Source organism: Narcine bancroftii, chromosome 2, assembly GCF_036971445.1.
Source record: "Narcine bancroftii isolate sNarBan1 chromosome 2, sNarBan1.hap1, whole genome shotgun sequence".
In the NCBI taxonomy this organism is placed as follows: domain Eukaryota; kingdom Metazoa; phylum Chordata; class Chondrichthyes; order Torpediniformes; family Narcinidae; genus Narcine; species Narcine bancroftii.
The window spans coordinates 179767140-179782025 of record NC_091470.1 but is presented as its reverse complement, the minus strand read 5'-3'; the positions used below and the strand labels follow the sequence as shown (position 1 = coordinate 179782025).

Genomic DNA, 14886 nt, shown 5'->3' with positions numbered 1-14886 from the left:
CTTAAATGCTGAAAATGTAAAATAAGATCAAGAACTGCTGTGTGGCCACGGTGCCAGTTTGGTTTTGGAGTACTTACCTGCCTGTTTTTAAATCCTCAGTGTTCCAGAGAGCCCCCACGAACCTGACACCGAATCCTACGAAACCATTCCGCCCAAGGTCATTCCACTGGACGATGTAAGTTTCCTCTTTGCTCGATCCTGCTTCAGTCAAAATGGGAGGGAGAGGGAATTGAATTTTCATTCTGATGTCTGGGTTACCCAGTAGGTATTATTTCTAATGTGTGTTCCCTCCACAATCTAAGATCTGTCACATGAGGTTTGTGGTCCTATTTTTTGGCTGGGGTGCATCATTTACCCTGGGAGATTTGGTCATTTACTCTTTTACAAAGAGGACCCCTTCATGTATGAAATAATGACAGAAAATGCCAGCCTCGGACCTCCATCTCCTAAAGTGATAAGAAGATAAACATGATTAGATTTAATGTTTTTCTTTTGTGTGAAGATGTTATTTTTTGTATTTTATAGGTTTAATATTGGTTTTAGAGAGGGGTAGTGGGGGGAGAAAAGAGGGAAAATGTCACTGTATATTTAATGAAAAACATTTGTACATATTGTTGATATGGGTCATAGTGTGATAAATAAAAAGTTACATAAAAAAACAAGGTCCCCTTGTCCTTTCCATGAAGCCTTGCAAAATTCCACTCTCAACCCTGCAGATCCTCTCAAACATCCGTGGCACCTGCCATAGTCACCCTTTCAGCTGAGGCTTGCAGGTAATTCAGCGAAAGTCTGCTCTTTTGGGCACTTTGTCATTTAAACCTGGGCTCCTGCTACTCTGTAAGTTTTCTGGGTCAGGCTGCATCACTGTATCCAGTATTCCCCCTGTCGTCATTTTCATCGTGTGTTCACAGGGTGTTCGTGAGTTCTGTAAGTCCTTGCAGTGTCTTACTCCATTGACCCCTGCACTCTTAAGGGTTGAGTGCTGTGGGGAGTATGGAGACTGAACCTAATCCCCCCAGCAAGAGCCTGTCCAATAGGAAGTAGTCAAAAGGTGTTGGTCTTAGGATTTGCTAAGACCAAGTACTCTGGCAGTACTTCTAAAATTCAAATTTTAAGGAGGAATAAAGAAATAAATGGGTAATTTAATTTTCACCACAAAAGCAAGGATTTGCAATGCTTGAAATTACACTTAAAAATGAACATTGTAAAAGAAAAATACAAATGTATTTCTTTGTGATAAGATTACCTGTATTAAGCATGATTGCTTGTTGCCACTGTGCATCTGTGGCGCTTACACAAAAGCCCGCTAAATTAAAGTTAGAGACTCTGAGTTCTTGGGTGGTCCGGATTTCTGGTGTCTGGATTTTTGGAGTTTAAATGTAAATTTTTTTTGTCAGTGCAATCCCACACCTGTTGCAATCTCTGCTTGTTTCTCTCCCTAGGAGAATGGCGTGGAGGAACCAATATTTGAGGAACCCCTGCAGGCAGGACCGGGCTCTCCTTCCCCTGATGGCTCTGGCAGCTCCAAGCTGCCTGCTGTGCTAGCCAACCTCATGGGCAGCATGGGTGTGGTGAAGGCGCAGCAGGCTGGTCCAAACTCCAACTCCAGCCTCAACGTCCAGGAGCTGCTCACCTCCATCATGGTAAGCAGAGAGCACGCGCGCAAAGCTGAACCTCCATCAAACGTGGCAAACCAGAGATAATACACGGACGCAGTAGGTCAGGCAGCGTCTGTGGAGAGAGAAACAATCAGGGAAACCTGATGTGATTGCTAAGGAACACAGATACCCTTGACCTGCCAAGTTCTTCCAGTTTTGTTTAGTTGTGGGTCTGGGATCCATCATTTTAATGGAACGTGCCCTTTCCACAGGTACTGCCTGTTCTCTTTTCCCAGCAATTTCTTTTTATGGGGGGGAAAAAAAAGGGTTTAGTTTGAACCACGGTTGAAAATTACTCACTGTGAGCTTATACTGTATATAGGTGTGTAATAGTCCAATTTTGTTGACCAATTTTTCAGGTAAAATTTAGGGGGTCGACTATTAAACCCATACTACTTTTGACTGCATAAAGTGCCTGTGTCGTTTGAGGCATCAGGAACTTGGGTGGGGCCTAGGTGAGAGTCCTCATTCAGGGTGCCGGGAACTCCGGTGGGTGGTCGGGGCCAAAAATGGGGGTCAACCTTTCCATGGTATCGACTATTACCCGTGTTTGTACAGTAGTTGGTTCCTTTAATAATGAGTATTGTGGATTAGCATTTCAAATTCTTGGAACTGCAGAGAGGCTGTGTAGGAATGGACCCTTTGAGTCCGTGCAGACCATCAAACACTTCTGTCATCCCATTTTCACCAATATTATTCACTTCCCACTTCTCCCCAGATTCTATCACTTAAACACAAGGCAAATTACTGCGACAGATTAATCTGGGGGGGTGGGGGGGGCGGGCGGAGAGAACCGGAGCATCCACAATAAATTACAAAGTCACAGGGGAGAATGTGCAAGCTTCCCTCACAGACAGCACCAGAGGCCAGGAGCAAACCCAGGTGGTCTCTTGAGCCGTGAGGCTTTACCCGCTGCAGCACAGTTCTGCCCCTCATTCACGCTGGTTGTAATTCACTGCTGAGTTCGTCTTCGTAAGTCTCCAGAGCACAGACAGTGGCTTTTGAGGCCAACCCGAGCCCTTGGCTTTGGCCAGAGGGCAGTGCGATCCAGGTGTTGTGGCAGGTTGTTGAATTCCACAGCTGTATTTGTGGAATAGTTGGTGCCCAAACCAGGTTTATGTTACCCTGCTGGTCTGACTCGAGTTCTGATTTATTATGGTCATCCAATTGTGCAAGTACAACTGGACGAAACAGCATTCTTCTGTACGTAAATACACAAAACGCACCTCACTGACAAAAGACAAAGGAGGAAAAACCCAACACCCAACCCCAACCAACCAATTTTCCCCTGCAACCATGTCTGCCTGTCCCACATCGGACTTGTCAGCCACAAACGAGCCTGCAGCTGACGTGGAGATTTACCCCCTCCATAAATCTTCGTCCGCGAAGCCAAGCCAAAGATGTAACCATAGCACACATTTTTAAGCAATTTGTGTGCAGGATATATAATTTATTTATAAAATTTAGAAATACAGCACTGCAACAGGCCATTCCTTACCACCCAATTTACACTCCGGTATGTTTCGAACGGTGGGAGGAAACCGGACACGGGGAGAGCATACAAATTCCTCACAGTGTGGGATTTTAACCCCGGTCCACTCCCAATCACTGGCACTGTAAAGGACTTGCGCTAACTGTTAACGCCCACCGTGCCGCCATATTTATGTACAGCAGTGGTTCTCATCCTTTTTCTTTCCACTGGTGCCACTTTAAGTAATCCCAATGCCATATGTACTCTGTGATTAAGGGATTGTTTAAGGTGGTACATGAGTGGAAAGAAAAAGTTTGAAACCCACTGTTTTAATCGTACTTAATTGACTCGTTATGTGCACGGTTTCATAACTCCAAAGGAAATGGGCCAAGGACTATTTTTCTCAAGCAAAATATTTCAGTGACAATTGGGTCCGGAGCAGTAATTCTCAACCTTCCCTTCCCACTCACATCCCACCTTAAACAATCCCTTACAGAACTGTGATGGCCAAGGGATTACTTAAAGTGAGATGTGAGTGGGAAGGTGGTGGTTGAGAACCACTGGTCTACAAGTACAAATAAATATTGTAAAATAAGTAGTAGAATCTCAGATGGTGATGTGAGCGGTTCATCTGTCATTCAGCTTTCTCACTGCCCGTGGGAAGCTGTTCCTCAGCCTGGTGGTACTGGCTCTGATCCTCCTGTATCTCTTCCCCGACGGGAGCAGCTGAAAGATGCTGTGAATGGGGTGGAAGGGGTCCTCAATGATTTTGTGCAGCCTTTTCAGACAACCACCTCAGCAGATTATGTCGGGGGGTGGTGGGGGGAGACCCCAGTGATCCTCTCTGCCGCAGTTCTTGTTCTGTATAATGTGTCGCCTGGGTTAAATGCAGTTGTTTGTGAACTGGGAAGGTTGTATTTACCGAATTCTCTGCTCTTTGTCTCTCTGCATGTTCCAGAGCAACCAAAAGCCCATTGAAGAGTTGGTAAAGCAGCCAGAGTTTTCTGATAAAATCAAGCAGCTCCTTGGGCCTCTCCAGCAACAGGCTCCATCAGGTATGTAGCTGGGATTGTGTGGCAGGCAGCATGTTGGAAGTTTAGTTAAGATCGATAATCACCCTCCTCCCTTAACGTTAAAACAAATCAAGTTGGGAAAACGTCCAAGTGAGAAAGCCCAAAGTGTAATCTGAGAAGTGGAAATGGTCATGTGATCCAGTGACTCACGAAGAACATTGCCTGCAATCTCCACTCCATCGAGGACGTGTACAAGAGGCAGTGTCTCAAGAAAGCAGCCTCTATTCTCAAGGACCCTTCATTCTGTTACCATCGGGAAAGAAGTTCAGGAGCCTGTAGACGAGCGGCACAAGGACAGCTTCTTCCCCATTGCCATCAGATTCTTGAACAGGCAATAAATCAAAGACACTGCCTCTCTTTTGGCACTAATTTATTTTTCTCTAACTGTAATTTATTAGCAATATTTGCACCTGTGATGCTGCCACAAAACAATGAATTTGTGACATGCTCATGACGATAAATTTTGAATTTGGACACGTATGTGCATGGGAGGGCGATGGTCTTGAGTGCAGGTCAGAGGGATGAGGCAGAATCATAGTTTGGTATGGAGTAGATGGGCCGAAGGGCCTGGTTCTCTGCGTGATTAGGGGAGAATGGGGTTGAAACGAGAAAAGCGTCCGTCATGGATGTAGTGGCGGAGCAGACTCAACGGGTCAAGTGGGGTGCTGCCTGTTTGAAGCTCCGTGTGCGGGGCCGGTGTGATTCGGCCGGCTGTTCCAGACTGGAGTTTTCCCATCAGGTGCAGTGCTGCCAATTTGAAGGCCCTTGTGTTTTGGCTGGGTTTGATGCGGTCAGTTTGAAGGACCCTGTGCTGGGCCAGTGTTTTGGCTGAGTTTGGGGCTTCCAGTTTGAATGCGACAGGCTGGTGTGTTTTTTCCGGGTGTGGTGCAGCCCGTTTTGGCTGATCCTGTGCCACGTTCTCTGCCGGTTTAACCGCCTCTCTGATGCCCACAGGTCAACAAATGATGTCCCCTCCGCCCACCATGAATGGCTTCCCTCCGGGACCCAACAACATGCCTCACTTCCCCCCCGCTGGCCCAGGGGGGCCATTCCCAGGTAGGGGACGCGTCTGACACCCCCTCCCACATCTTCACTGCCTTTGCCTGGCGCTTGGCTCACTTTTGTCTCTCTCCTCCCTCCCCAGGACCCCATGGCCCCAGGATGATGGGGCCCCCTCAACGGGAAGGCTACTGGGACCAGCCTGGCGATGGCATGAGGGGACCCCCCCACGGCATGAGGGGGGGAGGCTACCCACGGGGACGGGGTCGCAGCAACGACATGGGCTTCAGGGGCCGCTGCGGCCGAGGCCACCCCCATGGCGGGGGGCGAGGAGGCCATGGCAACGGTATGGGCGGCGGCCACAACAACGGTAGGTGCTCCACTGTAAAGGGGGTGGGTATTACAGAATTGGCACAGGGGGAATGGGAAAAGGGCTGGCCTCACGCTGGGTGGCTGATCAGGGCCAGGGGACAAAGGCTGAGGGCAGGTTGGTTGGAGGGAGGGGTAGACGGTTGGGCACATCAAGGGCAGAGGTCGGGGGAGTGGGTGGGGGTTTGGAAGAAGAAGGGAGGGGGTCAAGAGGTGGGAACAGAGGGGTGGAAGGTTAGGGGAGGGATGGAGGTTGGGGAGGGGCAAGGGCTGGCTCACCAGGGGGCTATGCGGTGGAGCTGGCCTGTTGAGCAGGAGCGCGTGGAGAACTCATCGAGGATGTGCATGACTGTTGGGAGGGGACTGGGCTCTTCTGCGCTTGTAATGCAACCAGGTTGATGGAATGATTCTCTTCCCTCCCCCCACCCAAGCAGACATGTCCAACAGACCCAGGTGCCGGCACTTCATGATGAAGGGCAGTTGTCGCTACGAGAGCAACTGTGCATTCTACCACCCGGGTGTCAATGGCCCCCCTCTGCCCTGAGTGGTCCTCCCCGCCCCAAGCAGATCAGCTAACGTCAGCCGCCGAGAGCGGAAGAGCATTCTAGCTGGGTCTCTGATCCCTGCGGAGGCTCCTGATGTGGAGTGAGCAGGCCTCTCCCCTCCATCCTGTGGAATGTTCGGACAGTTCACTGCTGTATCTACGCCTTCAGATCAAGGAGACTGAAAGAACATTGGGCAGGGAATTTCGACCACTACATTGTGTCCTCTGATGCACAGACCTTTGAACTAACTGTTTCCCTTCACCCATTGCCCCTTCCCTTCTCTCTATTTGCCTCTGTGAGGTTTATTTAGGCAGCTTAAAATGCAGCAGAACTTTGAAGGGACAGAAGAGGAAATAAATCACTGCCTTCCCCAGCAAGTCTGCACCAAATACTAGTTTCCCACGACAGACAATGCCTCAGAGCTCCCCTCTTCCTGATGAACCTGGCAGTGAAGTGGGTCGCACCTGGTCTGAAGATTTGAGCTGCCTCTCCCTCCGCGGGCAGCGCAGAGACAACTTCTCACGACTGAGCGCTTCTACCTCTGCACGGGAAAAATACACATCAACAGTGCATTCAGCATCTGGCAAACCTTCCGCATCGTGTTCAGGCTTTTGCCTCCCAGTGTGTGAAAACATCAACTCCTGCTGGTTTGCTTCAGCCCTGAATCTCTTCAATTGCTTCTCTTCTGACTCCTTTTACTTGCCTCCCCCACCCCTCCCCCCCCATGACATACTTCCAGTTGCTTCCTCTCACCCTACAGTGGCTGAAATCTTTTCCAACTATTTTTGTAAATATCTATTTTGTAATAAAGGTACATCTGATGGGCTGCATTGCCTGACAGGGAGGCCTCCTCTGACCACCAGTGCGGATGTGACTGCCCCTCCACCCCTCTGTCAGTTTTAACACCCCAAATCCTGTGTTCAGAGGAAGGTCTTCCCTCCAACCTGGAGTTGGGGGCTCAAGAAGTTGCCGGTCTGGGTATAAATGCCGCTTGCGGCATCCAAAGGTGACATTCCTGAATGTGTTTGGGTGGTGGGATGCAGCCTGTTAAGAGACCACGGTTTTCCTGTCTCACTTCCTGCCCTGGGGAAAACTACCTCGCGGTAGTATTAAGCCTCTTAAAATGGCATCTGGAGGTGGAAGGAATTTCAAAGGGCGGTGTGAGAACATGTGCATCCATGCCTTCCCCCTGCAGTAGCCCACGGCCTATTGACCGCAGACCACCAGAAATCTCTGCAATGGCAGCAGGCCACTCGAATCTCCACCTCCTCCCACTGGAAACTCCTTAAACCCTGACTGGGTGAGGGGTTCATTCTAGGGTGGTTATGGCAAGCAGCGAGCAAAGTAAAAAAAACAATGCTGGAGAAACTCGGTAGGGCAAACCGTGTACAGCAAAGACAAAGATGCATAACTAGCGTTGGAAAGGGCTCCGGCCCGAAACGCCAGTTATATATCCGTCTTTGCTCTACAAAAGGCACTGTTTGACCAGCTGAGTTTCTCCAGCATCGTGTTTTTTTTACTTCAACCGCGGTGACTGCAGACTTTAGTGTTTTACTTTAGGTTTCTGTGAAGATTTGTTTTTGGGGGGTTGGGGTGGTGACTTAGTTGGAACTAATTATAATTGAAAGCTCGGTGCATTTTGATTCTCGAGGAGGGGGGCACTTTATGCTTTGTAAAGGGTTGTGGATTAAGCCCCTGTGCCGACGGTGTGGCCCTCGTGTTGACTGGCTTGACTGAAAAGCCAGTAAAGAAACGGGCTTGTAAACAATGCACCACGAAGTCCGGCTCTCGGGAGAGGAGGAACTGTTGTCTGATGTCCCCATTCTGAGTTGTACAGGTGGGGAATTCGTGTCACCCAGTCAACATTGCACTAACCGAACTGTTGAACTCAGACAAGGGCAGCCTAATCTCCAGAATGGGGTTGTTTAATTTTACACGTTCAATGTTGGTCCATTTTGTTCCTTTTTATAAATATATATTAAAAAAAAGAACCCCATCGGAGCTGATGTGGTGACTGGCTGCTACTGATTATTTTACAGCTGTTTTTTTTTGAACAGATGGATATTGTCCAGTTTTGTCATTATGCTTCAAAATATAAATAACCAGGAAGTTTTTTAAAATAAAACAATAAAAGTATTTTGAAAATGGCCTTGTATACCTTTTCAGAGCTAATTCAGGGACACTCGCTGCCTTTCCAGCGAGACTTGTGGTTTGTCTTCTGTGAAAACCTTCTGCCTGTCTCTTTTGGAGATGTGTGTAACTGATGGGAGTTTATTTTGGAGTTATCTTTGTACAGTATTTGATATTTTTATATTTTTGATAATAAAGCCTTGAAACTGGAGAGCTGCTCATTGGTGTTAATTTGTAGAACTGCACCACACACTTTATGAGCGAATGAAATGCTGATTGAGGTGGATTCACCATCCAAAACTAGCCTGTACCTCACTGGGCCCAGCTGCACCTCCCTACGTGAATGCCTATTGACCAGGAGATGGGCCGGCCCCAGACTGGTGCTGCGAAAGCTGGGGTGGGGTATTTATCTGAATCCACACGATTTCAAAACCGGAGCTTTTATAACCTTGCTCTGGCAAGTGCAGAGTTAAATAAACCTCCAGCAGGTGCCTGCAGTGGACACAGTTTTCAATATCACACTGCATAGCTGCTTTACATGCCACACGATTCAAGTAACACAGTTCAAGTAATTTTCCACCATTAATAATCAGCAGATGCTGTCCTAAACATTTGGCAAAAGCTGGTGACGAATGTGCATCAATTGGTCCCATTTCCAATGAAACATTAGTGCCATGAATAGAACCAGAGGAAAAAATGCGTGTTCTGAAAGAGGTCGCAAATGCTTACAAAGGCCAACCCAGGTCTGCAGGCAAACCAGGAAACGCTGACTCAAAGCAGACCTGAGTCACCTTGTCCTGTCCATCCAGTGAATGGTGGGACTCAGCTGTGAGTGTGTGCGTGTGGTTGAGACTCTGCATGTACGTGGGGTGCAGTTTACAAATTAACCTCAATTTTCTCTCTGCTGGGCAGCTCACGCTAAGGGGGTCACTTGAATGACCCAGAGCTGCCCTTTTGCTACAATGTTTTTAAATCCCATAAAGGTTTGGATCAAGTCCTCAAGACTCAACTTCAATAATTATTCATGAAGCAATCGTTTACTGGCTGTATTTTTTAACCATTTCATTTCAGTTCTCCAGTTTCCTTTGGAAAGTAAGTTTGGATTGAAAACATTAGCATTTATATTACAGAGTCCATGTGGTGTTATTACAGAATAGCTTAAAAAAATAAGATGCTCATTTGGTAAATATGTGGGGGCGGTGTCACGCGGGGGAACGAAGATCTATGAAGGTGGCCTTAAGGTGAAGAGCAGAATTCTAATTTGGACGCCTGAGTAATTAGGCACCGTTTGGCCTTGAGGCTTATTCAAAATTCCTTTGTTGTCCTAACATGTAACATTACACGAAATTGGCTTCTGCCAGCTGCAAGGCAGACAAGTGCTTACAGAAAGAGGAGCAAAGTCCCTTTCAGAGCCATCGAGTGTCCCGCGGCCGCCAGGTCCGTAAGGCCGCCCGAGCCCCAGATCCAAACCTCTGTCGATTAGGAGGCCTTCCTGCTTCGGGGGCCAGTTCTCGCCCTCTCGTATCCTGGTTCCCGTGAGGCAGTGTCCAGCAGCCTGCGTTGGGTCCCCCTTGCTGTAGCGTTAGTGGGTTACTGGGTCTGGTTTTATCTGTTCCCCATTTTGTTTGGAGACCACATTTGCCCTTTGCATTCGAGATAAATTGAATTTTATTTTATAAGGAATTACCATAAATTGATGGTAAAATTGGGATTCCATCTACAGCAGTTTACTGTCAACAATGCAATTAAAATGTATTTTTGTCCGTGCCTGCTCTTAAAAATTTCAAAGTATACGTTCATAAAAATAGCTGAAATATATACAGAATGTTCATCAATATTTTCTCTAAGTACTTTCCCCCCAAGGCTTCACACCCCTTTATTTAACCCAAACGGAAATAATGCATGGGGTTTTAACAAAGTCTAATTGAACTCTTGTCTCTTTTCTCTCCAGAATTATACATTTATTTACAATGCTGGAGTCAATTTTTAATACTATCACGAGCCCAGAGGACCCCAAAACTCAGCAGCCATAGATATTCACCAAGACAAATGGTTAATTAAACAAAAGTTGCTTTTAATTATCTTTTTTTAATTTTTTTACACACCATAAATCACATTAGCCATGATATACACTATTTCTTTTTCACACATATACAGTGACTTTTAATTATCTTTAAACATGAAAATAGAATCAAATTTAACTTATTTCTATTGACTTAATTAACCCCCTTCTAATTCTAAGTACACGTTCATGTTCAGAAAAGTTCTTTGGTTCACAGTCCAATCTCACTTTTCACTCCTCCAAGTTCACTGGTTGCAGGCAATTCTTCTACTGCACAGAATTTAACATGTATAAAGTTCACCAGGCTTTGATGCTTGAAAGGTAAATGGTTACTGCTCAGGAAGGTTCTTGTCGGTTTTCACAGAGAGATTTGTTGCTCATTGGACACAAACTGATTTTTTCTAATCAGCCACTCCAGTGTCTTGCCCCCTCAGGATTCTCCAGATGATAACCTTTTTCTTTCAGGTCACCACAGAATTCCTTTTTGTTTCCAGTCCTCTCCTCTTGTATGAACCACAAGGGCTTTGACCAAGCTGAACTAAGCACTCTCAACCTGTCATGCAAATTGGGTTTTCCCACAAGCTTTCCAATCCCACCTGCTGCTGAACTGAAAAAATGCTGAACTGATCTCTCTCTCTCACTCAGAGAAAAGCCTGTTTGACTCTATCTCAGCTTGCAAAAACCATATGACCCTCTTAGAACAGCAAGCAGCCCTCCCAGATAGCCTGCGGCTCCAAACCCCTCCTCTAATCTCTCATCTGTTGTTTTCAAAACAATAATCCATTAGCGAAGTCTCTTGGGCCCTCCCCAAAGTTTTCGAAAAGGCTTTTGGAGCCAGCCTGTCTGGCTTGAGCAGAGCTCCAGTATTTTAAATGAGATCTGCTTTGAAATGTTTGTATGTAACCGACACTAAAAAAAAAACCTGCCTCAATTTATCTCCCAAAATCATATCTATATACAATGCAAAACACCACATTCAGTCACAATACATTGTATACAAAGTGATGTTGGTTATAGGTAGAATAAACACTGAATTTCATGATTCTAAAAGCAAGATGGCTTCTTCCACTGAGGACGGGTGAGATACAAACCAGAGGATGTGGGCTAAGGGTGAAAGGGGAGATGTTTAGGGGGATCTTCTTTATGCAGAGAGCGGTGGGAGTGTGGAACGAGCTTCCAGCTGACGTGGTGAATGTGGGCTCTGTTTTAACAACTGAACAGGTACATGGATGGGGTGGGGGGGTATGGAACGGTTGCAGGTCAGTGGGACTAGTCGTACTCAAACTATTTTTTCCCCACTCGCATACCTGCGTTCTGTGGTTAGTGAGGGATTGTGTGAGTGGGGGAGAAAGGTTGAGAACACCTGGCATAGGCAGAATAATAGCTCGGCATGGGTTAGAAGGGCCAAAGGGCCTGTTGTTTTCTGTGCTGTAATAGGGGTCCCTTGTTGTTTAGGATGCAGTGTCCCACAACTTGGATGGGCAGGTTCTGCGGTCAGTGAGTTAGAAGCTCAGATGGGCAGGCGGCCAGGGCAGGGTCCGCGGTCAGGAGCTCGGATGGGCGGGTGGGGCAGGGTCCGCAGTCAGGAACTCGGGCAGGCGGCCGGAGCAGGGTCCGTGGTAGGAGTGGTGAGAGCTCAGAGGGGCAGACAGGTGGGGCAGGGTCTGTGGTAGGAGTGGTGAGAGCTCAGAGGGGCGGGCAGGTGGGGCAGGGTCTGCGGTCGGAAGCTCCTATGGGCAGACGGTCAGGGCCAAAGTCAACTTTTACATGAGTCATTTGGAAAGCATGATTTCTGGGCCAAAATAAGGGAGAGGGTTAACTTTTACACGGGGTCAACTACTACGCGAGTATCTAAGGTAACAAGGCCCACGGTATAACAGGGATCATACTAGCGTGGGGAGAGTTGGCAGAAAGCAGAGTCAGAATACAGGCATCATATTCTAGTCGGCTGCCAGCTGCTCATGGTGTCCACAGGGTTCGTGGTTCGGGCCACTTCTCTCTGTGTTGTATATTAATGATTTGGATGATGGAATGAATGAATTTGTGGCCAGGTTTGCAGATGATACAAAGGGAGGTGGGGTAGAGGAAACAAGGCTGCAGAAGGACTTGGATCAGGAGAACGGGCAAATGAAATACAATATCAGAAAGTGGACGGTCACACACTTTGGTAGAAAAAATAAATGGATAGACTATTTTAAATGGGGAGAAAATTGAAAATACTCAGATGCAAAGGGACCTGGGAGACCTCGTGCAGGACGAGCTGAAGGTCAACTTGCAGGTTGAGACGATGGTGAAGGAGGCAAATGCAAAGCTGGCGTTCATTTCAAGAGGAATAGAGCAGGGGATGTGATGGTGAGACTTTATAAGGCCCTGGGGAGACGTCACATGGAGAATTGGGAGCAGTTCTGGGCTCCTCGTTCAAGAAAGGATGGGCTAACATTGGAGAGGGTTCAGAGGAGGTTCACAAGGATGATTCCAGGAATGAATGGTTTATCATATGAGGAGCGTTTGATGGCTCTTGGCCTGGACTTGCTGGGATTTAGGAGAAAATTTTTACTCGCATCACAGGGACAGGCCCTTCTGACCCACTAACCCATGCCACCCAATCCATCTATAACCCCGGTACATTTTGAAGGGTGGGAGAAAACCGGAGCACCTCAGAGGAAGCCCACGCACACCATGGAGGGGGGGGGATGGGGGGGAAATTTACAAACTCCTTACAAAGCGGGGCCATGTACACAAGTACAATGTACAGGTTCACTGAAACTTCCTCCAGTCACACAGGTGCGCAAGTTCAACAACTGTGAATTAGCACTACATGCCAAGACAGAAACTCGAGAGCTCAGTAGTGGAGAGGGGTCAGGTACTTCAAATTCCTGGGGGTCAACATCTCAGAGGAACTGTCCTGGAGCCTCCACTTTGATCCAATCACGAAGAAGGCTCTCCAGCGGCTAGACTTTGTGAGGCGTCTGAGGAGATTTGGAAAATGGACCGTGGAGAGCATTCTGGCCAGTTGCATCACTGCCCAGTACAGAGGCACCAACTCTCAGGACAAGAATAAACTCCAGAGGGTTGTTAACTCAGCCTGCGACATCACAGGTACCAGACCTCCATCGAGGACGTCGACACAAGGCAGGGACTTAAAAAAGCAGCCTCTATCCTCAAGGACCCCCCCACCATCCAGGCTATGCCCTCTTCACTCTGCTACCGTCCAGGAGCCTGAAGACAAGCACCCAGCAGGACAAGGATGGCTTCTTCCTCTCCGCCATCAGATTCTCGAATGATTAATGAACCAAAGACACTGCATTTTAATTTTTTTATAGTAATGTAAAATAGTTATGAATGTTTGCCCTGTGACGCTGCCGCAAAACCCCGAATTTCATGACTTGTTCATGGCAATAAATTCTGATTCTGTACAGAAAAGGTAGTTCCAGAGCAGTTTATGGAGAGGTTGAATTGGGTGAAATAAAAGTTTCTTGAATCCAGAGGTGATTCTGAACCTTCTGCCTGAAGGGGGCAGTGAGAAGAGGTTGTGACCAAATTCTCCACTGAATGACAGAACCACCCTGAATCAGAGCAGCCCGGCCAACGTTTTACTGTTGCTGAGTGCATCTCCTTTACCCACCGCGCTGCGGGAGTTCCAGCGGACAGCAGCGGTTTGAGACCACCACCAGCAGTAAAACGATGGCCTTCCTTTGGCGACCCACAGCCTGAACCACCATGGAACATTACAGCACAGAAACGGGCCCCTTCTCGTCCATGCCAAAGTATTATTCTGCCTCATCCCACTGACCTGCGCCCAGACCATGGCCCTCCATACCTCTCCCATTCACGTGCCTGTCCAAATTCTGCTTACAACTGAGCCCGCATTCACCACTTCAGCTGACAGTCAGTGCCACACTCCCACCGCTGTCTGTGTGAAGAAGTTCCCCTTAAACTTTTCCCCTTAACCCATGTCCTCTGGTTTGTATCTCAGTGGAAAAAGCCGACTGACATTTTCTCTGTCTATCCCCCTTATAATTTTAAATACCTCCATCAAATCCCCCTTCAATCTTCTACACTCCAGGGAATAAATTCCTAAACTGTTTAACTTTTCGCTGTAACAGTTCCTGAAGTCCGGGCAACATCCTAGTAAATCTTCTCTGCACTCTTTCTTTCTTATTGAGATCCTTCCTGTAGTTTGGTGACCAAAACTGCAAACAATCCTCCAAATTTATCCTCACCAATGTCTTGTACAACTTCACCGTAAGATCCCAACTCCTGCACTGGTTGACCAACAAGATTTGTTTTCATGCACGCCGGGACCCAAAAAGCCGTCTCAGACCCTGAACCAGATCGTAACGGAGACTGGTACCAATGGACAACTTCCCACCATGCCACGCCACGCCAGCTGCTCCACCCGCCCACAGTGAGAATGGCCCCAGACTCACTTCCTCAGCAGTATCTCGGACCCGCTCCACCCCCCAGAAATGAAGTGGCCCTGACTCGAATATCAACCTCCACTGTCCATCAGTGATTTACAGAAAACCAAGTCAACAGCTGCATGAAATCCAGAGCAGAACCTTGTCTCCCCAGCCAC

The 14886-nt window shown here is 47.6% G+C and overlaps 1 protein-coding gene across 6 annotated transcripts in view; it reads left to right on the top strand.

Moving 5' to 3' along the window:
* ppp1r10 (protein phosphatase 1, regulatory subunit 10) overlaps positions 1–8456 on the top strand; it is a 28730-nt gene extending 20274 nt beyond the window's left edge. For 5 of the 6 annotated variants that reach the window (XM_069919361.1, XM_069919360.1, XM_069919362.1 and 2 more), the window contains 6 exons: positions 100–175; positions 1443–1643; positions 4088–4184; positions 5157–5258; positions 5347–5571; positions 6002–8456. In XM_069919361.1, coding sequence (XP_069775462.1) covers positions 100–175; positions 1443–1643; positions 4088–4184; positions 5157–5258; positions 5347–5571; positions 6002–6114 — 814 coding nt within the window. In that variant the 3' untranslated portion in view covers positions 6115–8456. The remainder of the gene's footprint in view (positions 1–99; positions 176–1442; positions 1644–4087; positions 4185–5156; positions 5259–5346; positions 5572–6001) is intronic. The other variant, XM_069919365.1, reaches the window with a different exon arrangement.
* Positions 8457–14886: the final 6430 nt, after the last annotated feature.